At 32.3% G+C, this 26,547-nt stretch overlaps 1 protein-coding gene across 3 annotated transcripts in view; it reads right to left on the bottom strand.

Moving 5' to 3' along the window:
* The window catches only part of LOC127728683 (signal transducer and activator of transcription 5A-like), an 87,153-nt gene that overhangs the window by 54,041 nt on the left and 6,565 nt on the right, over positions 1-26,547 (bottom strand). For all 3 annotated transcript variants that reach the window (XM_052236293.1, XM_052236290.1, XM_052236291.1), the window contains exons 2-5: positions 15,584-15,726; positions 12,629-12,788; positions 9,777-9,866; positions 6,207-6,299 (exon numbers count right to left, since the gene is read on the bottom strand). In XM_052236293.1, the coding sequence (XP_052092253.1) occupies positions 6,207-6,299; positions 9,777-9,866; positions 12,629-12,788; positions 15,584-15,711 (471 nt within the window). In that variant the 5' untranslated portion in view covers positions 15,712-15,726. The remainder of the gene's footprint in view (positions 1-6,206; positions 6,300-9,776; positions 9,867-12,628; positions 12,789-15,583; positions 15,727-26,547) is intronic.

The raw sequence follows: 26,547 nt of genomic DNA, 5'->3' as shown, positions 1-26,547 counted from the left end.
AGTCCCAACTAATTGCTGCTATCAGAATTAGGCTGACAAAAATAAACTAAGTCAAACTTAATTAGACAAAATGAAATATATTGTTCCAGGTGCTACATTGATTATAAAGCAGCTTCAAATTCTGTCCAACCTTTGTAAAATTCTCTGAAGGTTTGAAAAAGTAAAAAAAAATTTAACCTTAGACTGTATCTAAATGCTAATATTTAAAAATAAAAAAATAAAAAAACCAAAACCAAACCATTCCATTTATCTGTAAAATACAGAAATAAACAGCTGCGCCATGAGCCCATGATACGCCCGTAGCTTTTTCAAAGAATAAAGCTCAATAACTTCTCAATGTCTTATCAGAAATTCATGAAAAACTAATGGGAGGTTATCTTAATAGATATAAACCAGTCACCAAAGTTTCATAATAAATGCTCAAAGCATTGTATGAAAACTGAAAAATCCCCACTTTTTTATGAATAAAATCACATAACTCTGAAACGTAAAATCTAAAATTTATAACAATCGAAAGGGAGGTCATGTTAATAGATATAAACAATTCACCAAAGTTTCTTGCAAATTGGTGAAAATGTTTTAGAGTTATTGTTCAAAAACTGAAAAATCCCCCCTTTTTTAATGAAAAAAACTCCAAAACTAGGAAACTAAGAATCTTAAACTTATAAAAAACGAAAGGGAGCTCACGTCAATAGATATAAACAATTCACCAAAGTTTCATGTGAATTGGTTAAAGTGTTTTTGAGTTATTGTCCGACAAGTTGACGACGGACAGACGGACGGACTGGAAGACAACAGTATACCATAATACGTCCCGTAAACGGGCGTATAAAATGGGGGAAAACAATTTGCTATAGATGCTGTCTCTTGACCATGAAGAAACTTCTCTCCAAGTTTCATAATATTCCATGAAGATTGGACAAAGTTATTGCTGGTTATAAGAACTTAACCAAAGACTGAACCTAAATGTTACATAACAACAGACTGTAGGATTGCTATTTCTTGAAATCGTCACTATCATTGAGGCGAGACAAAAACGAATCAATAAATTTTGTGACTTCCAGTTTTTCAATTTCTGTTAAAGTTGTTTAAATGGGTGTAAGTGTTCCCCTTATACAAAACACTTTTTTTATGTATAAAATTGAGAATGGAAATGGGGAATGTGTCAAAGAGACAACAACCCGACCATAGAGCAGACAACAGCTGAAGGCAACCAATAGGTCCTCAATGCAGCGAGAAACACCCGCACCCGGAGGCGTTCTTCAGCTGGCCCCTAAACAATTATGTATACTAGTTCAGTGATAATGGACGTCATACTAAACTCCAAATTATACACAGGAAACTAAAATTAATAAAATGCTTCGCTGGGGCGCAGCTTGATACGACCGCAGAGGTCGAACCCTGAACAGTTGGGGCAAGTATGGACACAACATTCAAGCTTGATACAGCTCTGAATTTGGATTGTTATTAAATATTTGACACAGCATAGGTTTCTGACACAGAAAGAATGTGGTCTAAGAACTTGAATTTTTTTAATTTACCTATTATGGTCCAATGTCCAAAATCAAAATACATGGTTAGATTCAGCATATCAAAGAACCCCATATATTCAATTTTTGTTAAAATCAAACAAAGTTTAATTTTGGACCCCAACTTGGACAAACTTGAAAACTGGGCCTATAATCAAAAATCTAAACACATGTTTAGATTCAGCATATCAAAGAACCCCAAGAATTCAATTTTTGCTCAAATCAAACTAAGTTTAATTTTGGACCCTTTGGACCTTAATGTAGACCAATTTAAAAAACGGGACTTAAAATTAAAAATCTAAATACACGGTTAGATTTGGAATATCAAAGAACCCCAATAATTCAATTTTTGATGAAATCAAACAAAGTTTAATTTTGCACCCTTTTGACCTCAATATGAACCAATTTGATAGCGGGGCCCACAAATAAAAAATCTAAATTCATGGTTAGATTCAGCATATCAAAGAACCCCATATATTCAATTTTTGTTGAAATCAAAAAAAGTTTAATTTTGGACCCCAACTTGACCAACTTGAAAACTGGGCCCATAATCAAAAATCTAAACACATGTTTAGATTCAGCATATCAAAGAACCCCAAGAATTCAATTTTTGTTAAAATCAAACTAAGTTTAATTTTGGACCCTTTGGACCTCAATGAAGACCAATTTAAAAAACAGGACCCAAATTAAAAATCTAAAAACACGGTTAGATTTGGCATATCAAAGAACCCCAATAATTCAATTTTCGATGAAATCAAACAAAGTTTAATTTTGGACCCTTTTGACCTCAATATGAACCAATTTGATAGCGGGGCCTACAAATAAAAAATCTAAATACATGGTTAGATTCAGCATATCAAAGAACCTCATATATTCAATTTTTGTTGAAATCAAACAAAGTTTAATTTTGGACCCCAATTTGGACCAACTTGAAAACTGGGCCCATAATCAAAAATCTAAATACATGTTTAGATTCAGCATATCAAAGAACCCCATATATTCAATTTTTGTTGAAATCAAACAAAGTTTAAATACTGGACCCTATCTTGGACCAACTTGAAAACTGGGCCCATAATCAAAAATCTAAACACATGTTTAGATTCAGCAAATCAAAGAACCCCAAGAATTCAATTTTTGTCAAAATCAAACTAAGTTTAATTTTGGACCCTTTGGACCTCAATGTAGACCAATTTAAAAAACAGGACCCAAAATTAAAAACCTAAATACACGGTTAGATTTGGAATATCAAAGAACCCCAATAATTCAATTTTAGATGAAATCAAACAAAGTTTAATTTTGGACCCTTTTGACCTCAATATGAACCAATTAGATAAAGGGGTCCACAAATAAAAAATCTAAATACATGGTTAGATTCAGCATATCAAAGAACCCCATATATTCAATTTTTGTTGAAATCAAACAAAGTTTAATTTTGGACCCCAATTTGGACCAACTTGAAAACTGGGCCAAAAATCAAAAATCTAAATACATGTTTAGATTCAGCATATCAAAGAACCTCATATATTCAATTTTTGCTAAAATCAAACAAAGTTTAATTTTGGACCCTTTGGACATTAATGTAGACCAATTTGAAAACTGGACCCAAAATTAAAAATCTAAATACACTGTTAGATTCGGCATAACAAATAAATAAATGTGATCAAAGATTTTACAAATCTAATGCGCCATACTGTGCAATTAAAGATTACTTCTTGAAATTTTTCAATATTTGAAATTTGAAAAAAAAATAATATTTGAAGAATAATTCTTTTTAATTTCTGAAATCTGAAATGAGAAAAAATTGGCCCCCCACAATTTCTTTTTATCCCCCCCCCCTTTTTCCCCCAAAAAAATTCTTTCCCTCAAGATATGGTCATAATCTCAATTCAAATTTCCAATGGAGTTGGCAACCATAATTACCCATTTAAATTTACCATAGTGCTAACTTAATCTATTTTATAATAGAATTAATAAAAATATAGTGTCAAATCTTTCATATGGATTTTTTTGTAAAAAAAAGATGAAAACATTTGCAGATATTTTTACTGGTCTTCCTTTATAAATATGCATTTCTTTAAACATAATTTAAAAGCAGTGTAAGGGAAGTAACCAAAACATTGTATTTGGATTACCTCCCTTACACTGTTTTAGATTATCTTTATTGTTCATTAACCATTACTTATACATAATTTAAAAGCAGTGTAAGGGAGATAATTTCAATGATGTATTTGATTTATCTCCCTTACACTGCTTTAAATTATGTTTTGTACTAAAGTATTTGTCCATTAACCAGGACAAACTTGTTTTTCCCCCTTTTTTGCCCCTAATTCCTAAACGGTTTGAGCCATAACCCCCCAAAGCAAATCCTAACCATCCCTTTGTGGTATGGAAACTTGTAGTATAATTTCAGAGAGATCCATACACCGTTCCACAGTTATTGTCTGGAAACTAGAAAATGCTCATTTTTGGCCCCTTTTTGGCCCCTAATTCCTTAACTGTTGGTACCATAACCCCCAAAATCAATCCCAACCTTCCTTTTGTGGTATTTAACCTTATGGTCAAATTTCAAAAAGATCCATTCACTTAAACTAAAGTTAGAGTGCGAAAACCAATATGTATTCGGACGACGACGCCGGACGACGACGACGCCGGACGACGACGACGACGACGACGACGACGCCAACGTCATACCAATATACGACCACAAAATTTTTTTGCGGTCGTATAAAAATGATACAAGACTAACAAAGGCCAGAGGCTTCTGACTTGGGACAGGCGCAAAGATGCGGCGGGGTAAAACATGTTTTTTGAGATCTCAACCCTCCCCCTATACCTCTAGCCAATGTAGAAAAAACAAACGCACAACAGTATGCACAGTAAAACTCAGTATAAGAGAAGTCAGAGAACTACTAGCAGTTACTGACATGCCAGCTCCAGACCTCAATTAAACTGATTGAAAGATTATGTCTTCAACATATGAATATCAGGCACAATCCCTCCTGTTAGGGGTTTAGTATTATACCGTCATAAAATATATGAGAAGAACATACCCCGTGTCATGCCAACAACTGGTTTTAGAATAAATGTGTTTAATTCCGATGCAAAGACCCTATAAGTGAATCAATATTAAAGCCAAAATATGCCATCTTTAATGACTTGACAACAGTATCATAACTATATCCCTTCTTAATAAGTCTGTTTAAAGGTTATGTTAGCTTTTGAGGTGAATACTGACATTTTTGTGCTTTGTAAAGAATATTACCATAAGAGATTGGATGTGAAATACCCGAATGTATAAGATGTCTGCATGTTGAGTTATATTTACGAATGATGTCCTTATACTGATGATAAAATTTAGTAAATGTTTTGACTAGTTTATGATATCGAAAACCCTGGTGTAATAATTTTTCAGTAATACATAAATTTCTCTCGCTAAAATCTAATACGTTGTTACATACACGAGCGAATCGTACAAGTTGGGATATATAAACACCATTAGATGGTGACAAGGGAACGTCACCATCTAAAAATGGGTAATTAACGATAGGAAATGAAAAATCATCTCTTTCATTGTAAATTTTTGTATTAAGCTTCCCGTTAATGATATAGATATCAAGATCGAGGAAAGGACAGTGGTTATTGTTAGTATTAGCTTTATTTAAAGTAAGTTCAACAGGATAAAGTTCTTTAGTATACATACTGAAGTCGTCATTATCGAGAGCCAATATATCATCCAAATATCTAAAAGTATTGTTAAATTTTTGTATCAGATGTTGTTTCGATGGGTCTTTGCTGATTTTAGTCATAAATTGTAACTCATAACAATACAAAAACAGGTCCGCAATAAGTGGTGCACAGTTAGTCCCCATTGGAATTCCGATAACTTGACGATATACGGAATCTCCAAAGCAAACAAAAATGTTATCAAGTAAAAATTCAAGGGCAGATATAGTATCAAAGCATGTCCAGTTGACATAGTTCTTTTGTTTGTTGCTACTAAAAAATGACCTAAAAGAGTTTGAACATATGTATTCACATTTCGACTTTTTAAATGCCCATTTAATTAGGTGTGTGAATTTTTTCTTAATAAGAATATGAGGCAATGTGGTATATAGGGTAGAAAAATCAAAACATTGAACAGATTCAAAATCACCAATATATGCATGCAATTTATCAAGTACTTCCAACGAGTTTTTGACACTCCAAGAGTAATTAATTCCACTATTTTCAAAGGCCTTATTTGAACAATTTATTATCAGGTTTTTGATTGTACCAAGTGTACTAGTAAGTAGAATAGACAATTTAGTAGTGGAACAATGACTTGAAGACGAAATAAATCTATATTTGTAAGGTGATTTGTGTAGCTTCGGAAGCCAGTACATAGTTGGGACTTTCATTGTATTTGGTTCTGCTTGTAAAGAAGTAGCTAATAGTTTATGTTTGTTACAGATATTGCTTTCCGAAAATGAAGTCAGTTGGAATGTTGGTGAATTCGTGATTTCCTTTTTCAGAACCTCAATGTAAAATTTACGTCAAACTATAATGATATTATTAGCAGCTTTATCAGCTGGGACAAAAACAAATTCCTTGGCTGAATATTCCTTGTTTTTTTTCTCTTCTTCTTCAGTAGATATATATCTTTATCTTCCTTTTTCATTTATATAAACTGTAACTAACCGAAGTCCATGTCTGAAGTGTTTCTATGTCTTTAGATATCTGTTTGTTAGTTGCCAGTTGCTGAACTGTTGGATCTTCTATAACTAGTGAAGGCTAGAAAATAAAAATTTTAGAAATTAAAAAATTATATGCAGAAAACAAAAGAAAAAACTTGTTTTAATCTAAACAGCAAAAAGATACTGCTTGAACCAAAATGCAATATTTGACAAGCTTCACAAAAGAGAAAATTGTTGAGCATATTTTCCAAAAATCTTCTAGCAAGGTTATTCAGTTATGGACAAGACATCAGTCATAAACCAGACAGTTTCAAATCCTCATTACAACAGAACTTCAATACTGCTATAATATCAATATATGAGCACATTTTAAGAAAATTGAAACTTATTTATAAGTATTGAAAGAAAAATATTACAAACAGGATATTACATCCTGAATTTGACGATGATATGTATTGGTTTTTTTTTAACATCTTTACACCAAATTCATTGTATGTGTACTGATTAAAATTTTAGTCTGAGAAAACATAGTCAAAGTCAGAATTGGCTTTCAACTAGCTTTCAATAAATGAGAGTACTCTGTGATTGGTACCTCATGGTTTTTTTTAGGGTTTTTGTGTGCTTATTGGCAATCTGACGAGTCAGGCTTTTTCCACCTGATTTTCATAATTTTTTCTTGTATTGTACTGTTACTCCTACACAATGTCTGATATTTGTGGATGGTTGTTTTATTGGCAATCATACCAAATCTCCTTATTTTTATATATGAGCCAGTCCATGCAAAAATGTACAAAAACCAAAAATTGGGCAAAATTCTAAAAAGTGTGCATAACTATTGGTAGCAGACTTGTGATCTATAAAACACCGTTACTTTTCCTATGATTAAGCTGTAAGATATACACACCTTTCAATGCTTACTTAAATTTAATTTTCAAAAACATAAGATGACATCATTTTTGCATTTTCCCTTACGTTGAACTGTTGTGTTCCTTTCTTTAGGCATAGGTAGAGATGATGAAAATTGTTAACCTTTTTTCTCAATAGTAAGGAAATGGTTTTATTTTGGCTTAGTATAGCATTGTTCCGAGTAACGAATGATGGTACACTTGCCTAAGTACAAAAATTCAGATATTTCTACGTCTTTTTTTGTTTTAACTGATAAATTTGGGACAGAATTGACCATTTTATGAATGTTTACATTAAAATCAATTATTATTAATGCAACTGTTTTTCAAAAATATTTTAACACACTTTAACAACTTGCCCTGTAAAGTTTCTCAAAAACGCTTTTTGTATCTTTTCACATGGAGTGGCTTATATATTAGTTTTTCTTTATCAAATGGGTACCAATATAATTTTAGACAAGGACACTTTGCATGATAGATTTATACTATTCAGGTATGGCCATATGTCACAGATGTTACCAGGCAATGACTACCCCTAATAAAGATGTCTCTTATTAGCAGGTCCTGAGAAAACCTGACAACTTTAGATTCCAGTTTTCTAAATTTTCTTGGACAACAGGAATTTTACATAAAGAGGGAAAACACACATCAATGAAAAGTGTGTGACTATACAATAATTATTACTAGAGAATTAAGCTTAAAATAATAAAATGCTTCGCTGAGCGCAGCCTGATACGACTGCAGTGGTCGAACCCTGAACAGTTGGGGCAAATTTGGACACAATATTCAAGCTTGATACTATCTGAATTTGGATTGTGATCAAATTTTTTACATAATATAGGTTTCTGATACAAAATAAATGTGGTCAAAGATCTTACAAATCTAATGCGCAATACTGTGCAATTGAAGATTTCTTCTTGAAACTTTTCAAAAATTTGAAATTTTGAAAATTCTGAAAAAAAAATATGAACCTTTTTAAAAATAAATAGCTGCGCCATGAGGGCATGATACGCCCGTCATCTTGTGTTAGAATTTTTATGCAATAATCATAAATAGTTTCTGACATGCGTTGAGACATGGGAAAACCCCCCTTTTTTTTCCAAAAACTCAATATCTCTAAAATAAAATTTTGTATCAAAACCAAAAAGTATACAGATCTTTTGATAAATATAACTAAGAAGTGTGTAAAATTCCAAGCAATAATCATAAATCGTTTTTGAGATACGGCGCGACATGTGAAAAACCCCTCCCCCTTTTTTTACAAAATACTCAATAACTCAAAAATAAAATTTTGAATCATCACCAAAAAGTATACAGATCTTAAGATTAATATAACTAAGACGTGTGTAAAGTTTTAAGCAATAATCATGAATTGTTTTTGGGATACGACGCGACATGTGAAAAACTCCCCCTTTTTTTTACAAAATACTCAATAACTCAAAAATAAAATTTTGAATCACCAAAAAGTATACAGATCTTAAGATTAATATAACTAAGAAGTGTGTAAAGTTTTAAGCAATAATCATAAATTGTTTTTGAGATACGGCGCAACATGTGAAAAAAAACACACACCTGTTTTAGTTACTAAGTCCTGTAACTCAAAAAGTTTTAATCTTATTTTCACCAAAAAGTATACAGATCGTTTGACCATCATAAGAAACAACTATGTTAAGTTTCATGAAATTTGGATAAGTCGTTCTCAAGTTACGGTACGACATGTTTACGCCGGACAGACAGACGTACAGATGACATTTGTATACCATAATACGTCCCGTCAAAATTTTGATGGGCGTATAAAAAATTGGAAACCCCATTCCCACCTAAACTTTTTGAATCCCCCTTTTAGCATTAACCATCAAACTCAATTCTTTCCTTTGTAGTATGGAACCTTGTAGTACAATTTTAGAGAGATCCATACACTTAATCACAAGTTACTGTCTGGAAACTAGAAAAATGCTTTTTTAAAATTAAAAAGCCTCCATCAGCAACATTAAATAGTAATATCTAAATAAAAATTCCTTCACATACATAATCATGGCTATAATTAAATTACCTTTATTAAACATTTTTAAAATAGTAACTTCTAAAAATAAATTGACAGCTAATCACCTAAAGACAATACATTTCTTTATAAATAATTTACAAGCAGTGTAAGGGAGGTAATTTGACAATATTTGTTTGAATTACCTCCCTTACACTGCTTTTAAATTATGTTTTGTACTTAAGTAATTGTCCATTAACCAGGACACCTTTGTTTTTCCCCTTTCTTGCCCCTAATTCCTAAACAGTTTGAGCCATAACCCCCCCAAAGCAAATTCTTACCATCCCTTTGTGATATGGTACCTTGTGGTATAATTTTAGAGAGATCCATACACCATTTCACAAGTTATTGTCTGAAAACTAGAAAAATGCTTATTTGGGCCCCATTTTGGCCACTTATTCCTGAACTGTTAGGACCATAATCCCTACCTTCCTTTTGTGGTCATAAACCTTATGGTAAAATTTCATAGAAATCCATACACTTAAACAAAAGTTATTGTCCGGAAACCAATGTGTCTTCGGACAACGACGTGATACCAATATACGATTGCAAAATTTTTGCAGTCATGTAAAAACACTGATTTCTATAAAGCATTCAACAACAAGTCATATATTAATGTAAAACTTACATTTTCTGCCTGGTTTACTAGAGCTTCTTCTAAATTCAGACAACTTTTTACAACTTTAACAAATGCTAATGGTGAAGGCTCATATTTTTCCTACAAATTAAACAATGTAGATTTTCATCATGAGATATATCATTCAAATTAGTTTCAGGAAACTGTTTCAATTTTATCTAAAGTTTCAAATCTAGCATGATTATTATTTCTTGTCTGTCTGTTACCTCAACACTGCATTAAATATCATAAAAAGTCATTGGTGTTTTATAATCATTTACTTTTTATTGTTAATTTTTTTCTAAGGTAACAGTTAAAAAGTTACTCAAAATTGTCTTTCTTCTAATCAAAGTGATCAAAATTGGAAGAGTAGATGAATCATTTCAAATCATATTAAGGTATGATGAGGACAAAAAACCCTTGATATAGCACTATTGCAGACAGTTGCATTTACTGCAGTTCTTTAGTAATTTTCAATTGAAAAAATAGGATAAATGTGGGTCAATGACAATGGGTTCCTTAATTTGCATATCAACTTTGTTTAATTTGAAATTTCATATTTTAATCAAATAATGTTCACTGTTTCAAGTTTTAAGTATACATCTTTTGAAACAGAAGACATTACCAAAAAAAGATTTTTCTAATAAAAGTTTACCAATTATCCTTGTAGGGTATGGGACTTGAAACTTAGATCGTTGTATCCCTTAACCTTCAAAGGTTGTTTTTTTTATATTTGTAAGGTCAAACATAGGTATCTTACTTTTTTCCTCCACAGATTGCTTATTGATTATGAAAAAAAATTATATGACACTGAAGATGAATTGCTGTAGGGCAGCATAGAGTTATTTTTATTTCAATAATTTTACTATAAAGTTCTATTCTATTGTCAAAAGATTGAGAATTTTTCATTTTTGAGGCATATTCTTTTAATATTTCAATTCTAGATCTTCTTTAGACATTTTTCATAAATGATTTAATATGAATGGAAAGAGGATTGGGGTTGTGTATTTTTATTGAATTTATTATTCCATATTTTCAAGAAAAAAGGCACTGAAAATTCTTTTTCAACATAAAAATTTGAAGTAACTAATTGTATCAAAATGGGTTTAGTTCTTTATTGGAAACATACACTTCCTGTAATCAGATATGCTAATGCTCTATATTGTTAAATGCAATACAACATTGTACAATAGGGAATTATACACAAACAATTTATTGGTTTGCTCAAGTTAAGAGTAATGAAATTTATTGATTGTTTCAAGAGAATCACTGATAATTGAAACCAATTAGAATTATTGATTTTGAATAGCAGATGATTATTGGAATGCTTAATTTAGTAAAATATAGGCCCTGCTAGAATATTTTATTTAAAGGGATAATATTTTGTCTTTTCTTTTAAAAAAAATCTTGTTATCCTTAAATATATTCATCTTTCAGACATAATTTACAGAATCATTTTATGTAGTGTAGATCAACAGTGATAGAATGAAAGAACCTTAGTGAGCGCGCTCACATACCCCACGTCCCCACATTGTCATTGGAGAAATAAAATAAGTGTAAGAAAAAAAAATTGTATCAGAAAAAAAATTGAATCATAATTTCCTGTCAATATGCACATCTACATAGTATGTCCTTATTATCTACACAGTTTCATGAAATTCTGTTGTGTGGTTTGAGAGGAGTTGCGTTGACAAAAGGTTGCAGTAGTATATTGGGCAAATAAGTTCAAAGGGGCGTAACTCCTGGAAAAAAAATTGAATCATAATTTCCTGTCGATATGCACATCTACGTAGTATGTCCTTATTATCTGAAAAGGTTTCATGAAATTCTGTTGTGTGGTTTGAGAGGAATTGCGATGACAAAAGGTTGCAGTAGTATATTGGGCAAATAAGTTCAAAGGTGTGTAACTCCTGGAAAAAAAATTGAATCATAATTTCCTGTCGATATGCACATCTACGTAGTATGTCCTTATTATCTGAAAAGGTTTCATGAAATTCTATTGTGTGGTTTGAGAGGAGTTGCGATGACATTGACAAACTGTTGCAGTAGTACATTAAAGTAAATAAGTTCAAAGTGAAATTCTGTTGTGTGGTTTGAGAGGAGTTGCGATGACAAGAAACAGGACTGACTGACTGACGGACGGACAGACGGACGGACGGGTCAAAAACATTATACCCTCCTCAACTCGTTGCGTGGGGTATAAAAAATATTAAATCTATCTTTCTATATATACATCAAACATTATATTGAAGTCAAGAATTGTGTATCTTTTTGTGTAATAATACTGTATTTGTTCTCTTTTGATTTGTAAAGTTTTAAGTATACATGTAAGCCACAAGGGTATATTCAGCAGTTCAGCCATGTTAAACTGTTACTGATATCTTGTCATATTGCAAACGAACTCAAAGTATCACTTATTTTCTGGTTATACTAATGCCTAGATAATCAGACATATCAGGGATCTCACTAAGTGCAAGGACTCATTTTAGGCCATTACAAATCCAAAATTCTGACAAAATCAAGTCATAGCTTTTACTCATCATTTAAGTCTTCTGGGCTTAATGAAATCGACTCTGAATCAGATTTAGATTAATAATTTCTTTTTTGAGGGAATGAAATTATTTATCTTAAGACAAAGCTCATAAAATATTGATACTACATTGAACTCATCTGTTCAAATGTTTAATTTTTATGAGTCCAGGACAGTTTAATAGTCATCTATCTAAGACCCTGTATATTGTAAACAAACCTCACTACCAGAAGCCAAATAACAAAACAAAAATTCCTATTAGCAGTACACATATACTAAACTGTTACAACAATGCCTATTGCAAATTCAGTTAGGAAAATAATGTAATACATACTCGTAACTGGTCTATCACATTTTGGAAACGTAACTTGAGTAAGAAATATTCCCCTGTTGTAGGAAGCTCATCCGACTTGTCTTGTATAAGTTGTACCAGGTTGACGAGTAGCTGAACAGCATACTGTTCATGCTGGCTGTTGTTTTCATCTACCTGACTCCTATATATATATCAATACCAGATCAAAGTTAGTGTCGACACTAATTGCTTTTTGTGACTTAAATAAGTATAAGGAAAAGGTTATACTGAAACAGCATGTCTTATATATATAAACAAACAAAATACATAAATAAATTCCAAATGATCATGTATTAAACTTGAAAACTTTTTTAAATTATAAACTTGTGAACACATGCCTGGTTAATCAGGGTATGTCAGGTTCAATTGAGGTGGATACCAAAGGTATGCAGGGTGTCCTAATTAAACATAAAACTGAAAAAATAAATAAGGCCACAAGACTTCACAGGAATGCAGGTATCATTTATTTCAGATCAACATGTTTTGGCGTTCTCTACACCGTCAGCGGGAGTAAACGGAAACATGTCGATCTAAAATAAATATCAATACCTGCATTTCTATGAAGTGTTGTGGCCTTATTTGTTTTCAAGTTGAAAGCTTTATGTAAGAAAAGTAGATAAAAACAAAACGGATTGTAAATAGGACACCATGCATGTTCTGGTTGAACTATCACATTTCCATGTTCTGGTTGAACTATCACATTTCCATGTTCAGTGAACTACAAAATCTTGGTTAAAACCATTATGTGGCATGTCTTGGTTAAAACCATTATGTGGCATGTCTTGGTTAAAACCATTATGTGGTATGTCTTGGTTAAAACCATTATGTGGTATGTCTTGGTTAAAACCATTATGTGGCATGTCTTGGTTTAAACCATTATGTGGCATGTCTTGGTTTAAACCATTATGTGGCATGTCTTGGTTAAAACCATTATGTGGCATGTCTTGGTTAAAACTATTATGTGGTATGTCTTGGTTAATGGTGGTTAAAACTATTATGTGATATGTCTTGGTTAAAACCATTATGTGGCATGTCTTGGTTAAAACCATTATGTGGCATGTCTTGGTTAAAACGTTTCTGTGGCATGCATAAATTTTTAAAATATCACAACAAATTGAACATTTGAACTAATGTTTCAAGTTGAAGTAACCACACCTTATTGGTAAACCACATGTACTAAAAACCATAACGTTAACCTACTTAAAACCAATTCTTAAATGTCTTAAATGATAAGTGAACCACAAAACCTTAATATTGTATCATTTTGTAAACTTTCACATCATAATGAACATGAGTACTAAGTTTCAAATTAATGTGACCACAACCTCATGGTAAACTACCTTACCAAAATACTTTAACTTGAGAATGTCATTGAACTGGGAAATCAGTCAAAATCATAATCTGGTTCTAATCATAATGAACATATATAGGTGACCTATAGTTGTTAACTTCTATGTCATTTGGTCTCTGGTGGACAGTTGTCTCATTGGCTGTTATACCACATCGTCTTATTTTTATATGTGTACTATGTCTTAAATTGATGTGACCTCAACTTCCTGGTCAACTACCTTACAGTCTACACTGTTAGCAACTAGTCCAATGCCCCGAGACTAGTAATATTTTATTCTGACTAGTAAGTATTTGTAAAATTTTGTTCAGACACGTAAGAAAAATGTCGGAGTATTGGTCTCCCATTTCGTGCAGACTGCCATAACCAAAAATTTAACCTAATACTGGATGGAGGAAAAGAATAACGGAAGGACAGAATATCTGAAAAAGGCAGAGACTACAAAATATAGTAATCCACAACAATCGTAGGTTGGTCATAAAAACATTGAAAAATATATTGCCTAATTATATTTAAATGAACAAAGATCAGAACAAGAAAGAATTTGTTCTTAAATAGAATAATTATTAACAGAACAATTAAACAAACAACAACAATATAAACGAATATTGTAGAATAAATATCAACTGTAAATAAAACTAAAATTAACCGAACAAAACAAGACAAAACTGACTCCCATTGATCAGATAAAATATCTGCTTTCCTGGCAACAAACTTAGAATTTTCAGGATCATTTTCATCCAGTTGACACCTGAGGAAAATCAAGTCATTATTCATCAGTCTTTTAATTTAAATTGTTAAAATTGAAACAAAAACAATTGGCTGTGGGGGTATTTATAACTTAATATCAGAAATCTCTGCATTATATTTATTTAATCTTGGTCATGTTGGTACCATCATTGTTATAATTTTGAAACTAACTATCCTTTGATAATACGAAATTTGGTTTATTTTAGCCTAGGTGTTTTAAAGATGATTTTTTACAGTGACACCCTGAGGTTTTATGAAAAAACTGTGCTGATTTATACATATCATTGTTCAATTAGTGTTTTTTTTTTCTATTAATGGGATTTGAGTCTATTGCAGGATAAGAAAAATATAATACCTTTGGTATTCCATAGACTCCCTGAAATTGTAACTTCAAATGAAAGTCTAGTACAAAAATGTACACTGCATATAACTGCAAATTCCCTTAACAAGCAATAATTTCTATAAGTAAAGCACTTTTCCAAGGAAATGGCAACACAAAAGTAAATAATTACAATTGCTTCCAACTGGGATTGAACTTTAATGTGTAAAGCCGTTTTTCAAATTTATTCTCACAGACTTCTCCCGAAACTTTTAAAATGTATAATATGCAGCCAGGATCATTTTACTGTGCCTATGGCATAGCAGCATTGTTCTGTATGGATAAGATGCTATGTATAATTTGTTAAAGTCAGTTGTAACATATTTGATCACAATTTGATGTTATATTAGCAAATAAATTACACAACATGGTAAAATAATAAACCCACAAGGGCTTATTTTATTTAGTTGGTCTCATCATGTATCACTTGTCATATTAAGTAACTGAGAAAGAGGCTAACCATGGCTGTTCTTCTATCCATTCTGCAAAATAATGACGGACCTCTATGGGAAACTGTGTGGCATAGATTGTCTCTATTTGTTTCAGGTATTCTGGTGGTAGTTGTTGGGTCTTGGCCCAAAGGGACATACTAGTACAGATATGCTGAAATAAATAGAATTGATATAATACATAGTCACACCTCCTGCAAAATTTGACTTCAAAATATTTTATAATTATGAATTAATGCATTAAGAAAATGAATAAAACAGGATGGTATTGCAAATATTTCAATAATTTATAGCTGAGGAAACCCGTTTCTTTTTGTTTATTGAATACTTCAATTCTTTGATTTCCATCTCAAAATATCTTTTTTTCACTATATACGTTATAATAATAAAATGCTCCGCTGGGGCGCAGCTTGATACGACCGCAGAGGTCGAACCCTGAACAGTTGGGGAAAGTATGGACACAACATTCAAGCTTGATACAGCACTGAATTTGGATTGTAATTAAATATTTGACACAGGATAGGTTTCTGACACAGAATGAATGTGGTCTAAGAACTTAAAAAATTTTAATTTACCTATTCAAACCATATCATTATTATTTGCTTTTATATATAAATCAGAAATAACCAATTTAAAATGGAAAATTTTAAAGAAAAAAAATTCGTAAGGGTTCCGCGGAAACCAGTGTCTCGCCTACTTTTTCTGTTAATCGCAGTCTCAACAAAAATGAGGAAGTAAATCAATAAAAATATTCCTCTTGATACTATCTTTTGATTGTAAGAAGCTTCTGTCCAAGTTTGGTAAAAATCCAGGATAGTTTATGAATCTAATAAATGTTTAAAAACTTTAACTGTAGACTGAATGTAATGTTAACTGGAAAAAAACAAAATTTCCTTCTAGATACTAGCATTTGATCATAAACAAGCTTCTGTAGAAGTTTGGTACAAATCCAAAATAGTATAAGAAAGTTATTTAAATTTTAAATACTTTAACCACAGAGTGAATATGTTGTTTCCTGGCAGAAAATCTAAGTCCATTTAAAAGTAAAATAAGGAAAAAATGGATTTATTTTTTTACAAAATTTCCTTCTAGATACTAGCTTTAGATCATAAACAAGCTTCTGTCCAAGTTTGGTACAAATTCAAAATAGTATAAGAAAGTTATTAAAATTTTAAAAACTTTAACCACAGAGCATGAATGTGTTGTTTCCCAGCAGAAAATCTAAGTCCATTTAAAAGTAAAATAAGGAAAAAATGGATTTATTTTTTTTTTAAATTTACTTCTAGATACTATCTTATGATCATAAACAAGCTTCTGTCCAAGTTTGGTACAAACCCAGGATAGAATAAGAAAGTTATTAAAATTTTAAAAACTTTAACCACAGAGCATGAATGTGTTGTTTCCCAGCAGAAAATCTAAGTCCATTTAAAAGTAAAATAAGGAAAAAATGGATTTATTTTTTTTTTAAATTTACTTCTAGATACTATCTTATGATCATAAACAAGCTTCTGTCCAAGTTTGGTACAAACCCAGGATAGTTTAAGAAAGTTATTAAAATTTTAAAAACTTTAACCACAGAGTGAATGTAATATTTCCGGGCAGAAAAACTAAGTCCATTTATAAGTAAAATACGGAAAAAATGGAATTTTATTTTTACAAAATTTACTTCTGGATACTATCTTATGATCATAAACAAGCTTCTGTCCAAGTTTGGTAGAAATCCAGGATAGTTTAAGAAAGTTATTAAACTTTTAAAAACTTTAACCACAGAGTGAATATTTGTGGACGCCGCCAACGACAACGACGACGGAATGTAGGATCACTATGTCTTGCTAAAGTCGAAGGCTCGACAAAAAGGAAAAAAAAATTACCCCCCAAATTTTTTGAACCCCCTTATGATTCATCACCCCCAAACTCAATCCCAGCCTTCCCTTTGTGGTATGGTGCCTTGCATTACAATTTCAGAGAGATCCATACACTTAAACACAAGTTATTGTCTGGAAACTAGAAAAATGCTTGTTTTTTGGCCCCTTTTTGGCCCCAAATTCCTAAACATTTAGGGCAATTACCCCCAAAATCAAACCCAGCTTTCCCTTTGTGATATGGAACCTTGTAGTACAATTTCATAAAGATCAATACACTTACACACAAGTTATTGTCCTGAAACTAGAAAAATGCTTGTTTTTTTGCCCCTTTATGGCCCCTTATTCCTAAAATTTTGAGGCAATTACCCCCAAAATCAATCCCAGCCTTCCCTTTGTGGTATGGTACCTTGCAGTACAATTTCAGAGAGATCCATACACTTGAACACAAGTAATTGTCTGGAAACTAGAAAAATGCTTATTTTTGGCCCCTTTTTGGCCCCTTATTCCTAAACGTTTTGGGCAATTACCCCCAAACTCAATTCCAGCTTTCCCTTTGTGATATGGAACCTTGTAGTACAATTTCATAAAGATCCATACACCTACACACAAGTTATTGTCATGAAACTAGAAAAATGCTTGTTTTTTGCCCCTTTTTGGCCCCTAATTCCTAAAATTTGGAGGCAATTACCCCCAAAATCAATCCCAGCATTCCCTTTGTGATATGGAACCTTGTGGTACAATGTCAGAGAGATCCATACACTTACACACAAGTTATTGTCATGAAACTACAAAAATGCTTGTTTTTTGCCCCTTTTTGGCCCCTAATTCCTAAAATTTGGAGGCAATTACCCCCAAAATCAATCCCAGCATTCCCTTTGTGATATGGAACCTTGTGGTACAATGTCAGAGAGATCCATACACTAACACACAAGTTATGTCTGGAAGTTACAAAAATGCTTATTTTTGGCCCCTTTTTGGCCCCTAATTCCTTAACAGTTGGTACCATAACCCCCAAAATCAATCCCCACCTTCCTTTTGTGGTATTGAACCTTATGGTAAAATTTCACAGAGATCCATTCACTTAAACTAAAGTTAGAGTGCAATAAAATGCTCCGCAGGGCGCAGCTTGATACGACCGCAGAGGTCGAACCCTGAACAGTTGGGGCAAGTATGGACACAACATTCAAGCTTGATACAGCTTTGCATTTGGATTGTGATTAAATATTTGACACAGCATAGGTTTCTGACACAGAATGAATGTGGTCTAAGAACTTAAAAATTTTAAATTGGACATCCACCTATTATGGTCCAATATCCAAAATCTAAATACATGGTTAGATTCAGCATATCAAAGAACCCCAAGAATTCAATTTTTGATGAAATCAGACAAATTTTAATTTTGGACCCTTTTGACCTCAATGTGGACAAAGTTGATAACGGGGCCCAAAAATCAAAAATCTAAATACATGGTTAGATTCAGCATATCAAAGAACCCCATATATTCAATTTTTGTTGAAATCAAACAAAGTTTAATTTTGGACCCCGATTTGGACAAACTTGAAAACTGGGCCCATAATCAAAAATCTAAATACATGTTTAGATTCAGCATATCAAAGAACCCTAAGAATTCAATTTTTGTTAAAATCAAACTAAGTTTAATTTTGGACCCTTTGGACCTTAATGTAGACCAATTTGAAAATGGAACCAAAAATCAAAAATCTAAATACATGGTTAGATTCAGTATATCAAAGAACCCCATATATTCAATTTTTGTTGAAATCAAACAAAGTTTAATTTTGGACCCCGATTGGACCAACTTGAAAACTGGGCCCATAATCAAAAATCTAAATACATGTTTAGATTCAGCATATCAAAGAACCCTAAGAATTCAATTTTTGTTAAAATCAAACTAAGTTTAATTTTGGACCCTTTGGACCTTAATGTAGACCAATTTGAAAACGGAACCAAAAATTAAGAATCTAAATACACGGTTAGATTCGGCATATCAAAGAACCCCAATAATTCAATTTTTGATGAAATCAAACAAAGTTTAATTTTGGACCCTTTGGACCTCAATGCGGACCAATTTAAAAACGAGGCCCAAAATCCAAAAACTAAATACACTGTTAGATTCAGCATATTAAAGAACCCCAAGAATTCAAGAATAAAACCCCATTGAAATTGGTCAAGAAATAAGCAATTTATATGAAGTATCTTCTTTTGCACAATACTGTGCAATTAAATATTTCTTGCTATTGCGCAATACTGTACAATTGACAATTTCTTGCTATTGCGCAATATTGTGCTATTGGATATTTCTTGCTATTGCGCAATACTGTGCAATTGAAGATTTCTTGCTATTGCGCAATACTGTGCAATTGAAGATTTCTTGCTATTGTGCAATACTGTGCAATTGAAAATTTCTTGCTATTGCACAATACTTATTATATAATAATTAACACATCCTGTTTGGTGTGTATCTCCTACCATATCATTATTACTTGCTTTTAAATATAAATCAGAAATAACCAACTTAAAATGGAAAATTTTAAAAGAAAAAAAAAAGTAAAAAAAGAAAAAAAAGGAAAAAAAAATAATCCCCCCCCCCCAAATTTTTTGAACCCCCTTATGATTCATCACCCCCAAACTCAATCCCAGCCTTCCCTTTGTGGTCTGGTACCTTGCAGTACAATTTCAGAGAGATCCATACACTTGAACACAAGTTATTGTCTGGAAACTAGAAAAATGTGTTTTTTGGCCCCTTTTTGGCCCCAAATTCCTAAACGTTTAGTGCAATTACCCCCAAACTCAAACCCAGCTTTCCATTTGTGATATGGAACCTTGTAGTACAATTTCAGAAAGATCCATACACTTACACACAAGTTATTGTCCTGAAACTAGAAAAATGCTTGTTTTTTGCCCCTTTTTTGGCCCCTAATTCCTAAAATTTGGAGGCAATTACCCCCAAAATCAATCCCAGCATTCCTTTTGTGATATGGAACCTTGTGGTACAATGTCAGAGAGATTCATACACTAGCACACAAGTTATGTCTGGAAGTTACAAAAATGCTTATTTTTGGCCCCTTTTTGGCCCCTAATTCCTTTACTGTTAGTACCATAACCCCCAAAATCAATCCCAACCTTCCTTTTGTGGTATTAAACCTTGTGGTAAAATTTCATAGAGATCCATTCACTTAAACTAAAGTTAGAGTGCGAAAACCAATGTGTCTTCGGACGACGCCGGACGACGACGACGACGACGCCAACGTCATACCAATATACGACCACAAAAATTTTTTTGCGGTCGTATAAAAACCAATGTGTCTTCGGACGACGACGACGCCAATGTCATACCAATATACGACCCCAAAATTTTTTTGCGGTCGTATAAAAAAGTATTGTTAAAGTTCAGTAATTAAGAAAATGTATTTATTAAAGTGGAAAATCAGATATTTTCGCTCTGCTCCAAAAGATTTGTGACTCAGTTTGCAAGATCTGAACTAGAGGCTCTATAAAGGCTGTGTCACTCAACTGGAATATTTGTGCATTTTCAACACTGGCCACTCTCCAACATAAAAAATTTGAATACAACTCATGACTTAGTTTTCTTTTTTGTTGATCTTGTATTATGTACTGATAATCAGGTCTTTCCACTTTTCCGTGGAAAGGTCTTTTGGTTTTGTTCTGATTATTTTTTTGTTTTTTTCGCCTAATTTTTTTCTTGCAAGGTTTTGTTGTTACGCAAGATGTCGCTTTTATTTTTGGTATATGATATCAAGCATATTATACACTTTTGAAACTGACAATACTAAACCGAACACTTTAATTATAAGAGTTGTCTCCCCAAACACTGTTTTTCTTGTGCAGACTGCTACTTCACAACCATAAAAGATTACGACAAAATAATTTTACCAAATTGCTTGTTATATCCGCAGGAAGATTCCATATGAGAGTTATTTCCCTTTTTGTATTTGACATAAGTGACATGTAATAGTAACTCATAAACTATAAGTTATAGAGACCTAGGGTATTTTGATTTGAGGTCCTGGGTCCACCAAAAAGAAAATAAGGTCAAGTTTTTGTCCAATTTTTTTGCTTTTGTTTGTGCATGCTACTCCTAAGAAACTGCAATATATATCAACAAAGATTATCACTCAATTGTTTGTTGTTATATTTTGTAACAGGAAATTTTTCCTTCAAAGCGGTACGGTTACTTTTACTAGAAGTTTTCTCCCCTAGAATTTAAAAAAATTAGATGCTTGCTAATATTTCTTATTAACAATACATAGTAGAGACTTAAAGTCTTTCGATATTAGGTCCTTGCATGATGACCTTGAAATTGAGGTCAAGGTCAAAAGGCATATTTGACATTCTAGATTTGGACCTTTGTCATAACTTCATATTGATATACAAAGCCGTAGGGTTTTATGAATTTGAAAGGAATACACTTTACCTTGAAAAAAAACAACTGGAAGTGACCTTTGATAAACCAGCGGTAGCCATTTTTAGCATTAATTTAATATAAAAGTATCTAGAACCATATATTTTTGGAACCAGTGTCAAGTGACCCATCATATAATACCGAAAAGTGACATTTCTCAAACCAGAAGTGGCAAATTATCTCCCTTATTTTAAGCAAAAGTGTATAGAAACCATATATTTTTGGAATCACCTTTAAGTAACCTATGATCTGACACCAGAAATTAGATTTTAAAATGGTTTATAATATTTTTATATAAAACTAGATGTGTCGAAACGACACGAATGGCCCTGTCTCAAAAAGTTAAAAAATCTGCAATTTCAACAACACATGTGGACACAAACATGCATGGATAGTATCAAGCTCTTAAGACTAATACATTGTACTAGCTTGTTGAAAAATTTCCTTGATTAATGAGTACTTAAATTTCAAACTATCAGCAAACAGGAAGTGGATGTACTGCAGATCTAACAAGATGTGTTGAAACGACATGAAAATCAGCATAGCGGAACAAAACATAAACTTGATCTGAAACACATCATGGTAGACTCACATGTCAAAAATCAGCGCAAAATCTGAAGTATAGAAAAAAAGTCCCTATAACTGTGATTTTCAGCAATTTTTGAAGTCCAAAACTTGTAATTTCGGCAAAAATCAGCAATGCAGAATGAAACTTAAACTTGATCTGTAAGACATCATGGTTAACTCACAAACTAAAAACAAGCCCAATATCTGAAGGCGTTTAGAAAAAAGTCAGGATAACTGTGATTTTCAACAATTTATCAAAGTCCAAAGTCCATAATTTTGGCAAAAATTAGCAAAGCAGAACGAAACTTAAACTTGATCTGTAAAACATCATGGTTAACTCACATATCAAAAAATCAGCCCAATATCTGAAGGCTTATAGAAAAAATATCTGTATAACTGTGATTTTCAACAATTTATCAAAGTCCAAAGCCCGTAATTACAGCAAAAATTAGCAGAGCGGAACAAAACTTAAAATTGATCTGTAACTCATCCTGGTTAACTCACATACCAAAAATCAGCCCAATATCTGAAGGCGTTTAGAAAAAAAGTCTGTATAACTGTGATTTTCAGTAATTTATCAAAGTCCAAAGCCAGTAATTTCAGCAAAAAATTTGCAGAGCGAAACAAAACATAAACTTGATCTGTAACTCATCATGGTTAACTCACATACCAAAATCAGCCCAATATCTGAAGAGGTTTAGAAAAAAATTGTGTATAATGGTTTGTTGCGGAATGATGGAATGACCGACACAGGGCCTTAAAAAAATGCATTTGGGGTGGACAGGCCTTCAATTGTTCTCTGAACAATTAGTTTTAAATTTGTTCTGATTTCAGTTTATCTGTACCTACTATAATTTTTGCCCACAATACAAAACAATTGGTTAACATCTTCATTTTGGTTGATCTTTTTTTGTTAACTTTATTTATCAAACTTCTATGGTTGTGGCCCATCACATGAAAATAAGTAATAAAAAAAAAAACATCATTTAAGGGCAATAACTCCTATTTGTATCAAATGTCAACTTAAGATCTTGGAAATGATAAACTGTTTGTAGACCTTGTTTTGATTATCAATTTTGCTGCTTACTTTTTTCTATATCTATTCAAGTTTTTGAATAATAAGCAAAAATTGGGTAAAAATTATCATAAAAGGGCAATAACTCCTTAAAGGATGTGACTGAAAATTTTAGTCATGCAGATATTGTCTTGTTGATCATTTTTGAAGTTTACAATTTCTTTATTTACTATAGTATTTGCAAAATTGCAAAGATGGGTAAATATACCATTTAAGTGCAATAACTCCTATAAGGAGTTGATTGACAACTTCAACCATCTTGAAAAATTTTACATCTTGTCCTAGTGATCATTTCTGCTGTTAACAGGTTTTCTTCATCCACTATAATTATTGTAAAAATGCAAAAATTTACTAAAATTATCATTTCGGGGCATTAACAAATAAGTGCTATAGAGAGTGAACTGATGATTTTAGCTATGAAAACAAATTTGTAGATCTTGTCTTGTTGATTATTGATTCTATTATAATTTTCAAGATAATTAGCAATAAAATGCTCTGCTGGGCGCAGCTTGATACGACCGCAGAGGTCGAACCCTGTACAGTTGGGGCAAGTATGGACACAACATTCAAGCTTGATACAGCACTGAATTTGGGTTGTAATTAAATATTTGACACAGCATAGGTTTCTGACACAGAATGAATGTGGTCTAAGAACTTAAAAATTTTTAATTTACCTATTCAAACCATATCATTATTATTTGCTTTTATATATAAATCAGAAATAACCAATTTAAAATGGAAAATTTTAAAGAAAAAAAAGGAGAAAAAAATCCCCCACCAAAAAACTTTTGAACCCCCTTATGATTCATCACCACCAAACACAATCCCAGCCTTCCCTTTGTGGTATGGTACCTTGCAGTACAATTTCAGAGAGATCCATACACTTGAACACAAGTTATTGTCTGGAAACTAGAAAAATGCTTGTTTTTTGGCCCCTTTTTGGCCCCAAATTCCTAAACGTTTAGGGCAATTACCCCCAAACTCAAACCAAGCTTTCCCTTTGTGATATGGAACCTTGTAGTACAATTTCATAAAGATCCATACACTTACACACAAGTTATTGTCCTGAAACTAGAAAAATGCTTGTTTTTTTGCCCCTTTTTTTGCCCCCAATTCCTTAAATTTTGAGGCAATTACCCCCAAAATCAATCCCAGCCTTCCCTTTGTGGTATGGTACCTTGCAGTACAATTTCAGAGAGATCCATACATTTGAACACAAGTTATTGTCTGGAAACTAGAAAAATGCTTATTTTTGGTCCCTTTTTGGCCCCTTATTCCTAAACGTTTGGGCAATTACCCCCAAACTCAATTCCAGCTTTCCCTTTGTGATATGGAACCTTGTAGTACAATTTCATAAAGATCCATACACTTACACACAAGTTATTGTCATGAAACTAGAAAAATGCTTGTTTTTTGCCCCTTTTTTGGCCCCTAATTCCTAAAATTTGGAGGCAATTACCCCCAAAATCAATCCCAGCATTCCCTTTGTGATATGGGACCTTGTGGTACAATGTCAGAGAGATCTATACACTAACACACAAGTTATGTCTGGAAGTTACAAAAATGCTTATTTTTGGCCCCTTTTTGGCCCCTAATTCCTTAACTGTTGGTACCATAACCCCCAAAATCAATCCCAACCTTCTTTTTGTGGTATTGAACCTTATAGTAAAATTTCATAGAGATCCATTCACTTAAATAAAAGTTAGAGTGCGAAAACTAATGTGTCTTCGGACGACGACGACGATGACGATGCCAACGTCATACCAATATATGACCACAAAAATTTGTTTGCGGTTGTATAAAAACTGCAAAAAATTGGTGAAAAAAACATCATCATTAAGGGGCAATAACACCTATAAGGAGTCAACTCATGATTTCAGCAAAGTTGACTTGTTAGTAGATCTTGTTTCACTGATCATTGTATCAAATAAAGGAGGTGAGTATCCCATTTATAGTATTTCTAAAGGTATAGCCAATTTTTCAAAGCAAACCTTTGTATCTATAAAAGAATCTTGCAAGGTTCTTAGTAAATAATTGTGGCAAAATACCTGTCTTAATAATGTGCCAGTTATACAAAGATTATGTTTATTAAAATCTAAAATGTCAGTACACATACTGGCATAGGGAACAAGTTTAGAAATATACACACCATTAGAAGGGGTAAAAGAACATCACTGTCCAAAAATGGAAAGTTTACAATAGGCGAAAAACTTGTCACTTTTGTCATTAATTTTAGAAGTTTGCTATGTGAAACAGAAATATCCAGATCAAGAAAAGGATAAGTACCTGGTATTGCTGTTTATATTAGATTTATTTTACATCAGTTCCTTTGGGTAATTTTCCACAGTATAATTAGAAAATTCTTAATCATTCAAAGCAAAAATATAATAAAGTTAACCGTAAGTACTATAACATTTTTCTATCAAAAGAAATTTTGACAAATCTTCATAGAGTTTGGTCATTAACTGTGCTTCACAACAATACAGGAACAAGTCTGACACAGTTAGTACCCATAAAAATACCTTTAACCTGTCAATAAACTTTATAGCTGAAAAGTACAGAGAATCTGTCAAGGATGAAAGTTAACATTCATCACAGTTCCAGTAGGTGTTTATATAAAAATAAGAAGACATGGTATGATTGCCAATCCTCCACCAGAGACCAAAAGACCTAGAAGTTAACAACTATAGGTCACTGTAGCATATCTACCTTTTTCATTATTGAAGAACATGAAATAGACTTAATTTGAGTTGTAGCAAATAAATTTGCAATCAGATTTTGCAAAGGACCATTTGATTAAATAAGAAAACTTCAGTTTGATAAGAGTGTTTGGAAGTGAAGTGTTGAGAGTCCAACAGTCATAATTGTCAACCAAATTGAAAGAATCATCAAAAGCATGTAATTTACCTAAACCATCCAATTAGTTTTGAAAGAACTTCCATGTAGTATTTATATCATGCCACCACCACATTGTTGGTTGCTTATTTATACTATCATTTTACACTCCTTTATCTTATATTTAAAGCT

The sequence above is a fragment of the Mytilus californianus genome, unplaced genomic scaffold, assembly GCF_021869535.1.
Source record: "Mytilus californianus isolate M0D057914Y unplaced genomic scaffold, xbMytCali1.0.p SCAF_2, whole genome shotgun sequence".
NCBI classification, from domain to species: Eukaryota; Metazoa; Mollusca; class Bivalvia; order Mytilida; family Mytilidae; genus Mytilus; species Mytilus californianus.
This window is presented reverse-complemented; position numbering and strand designations above follow the sequence as displayed.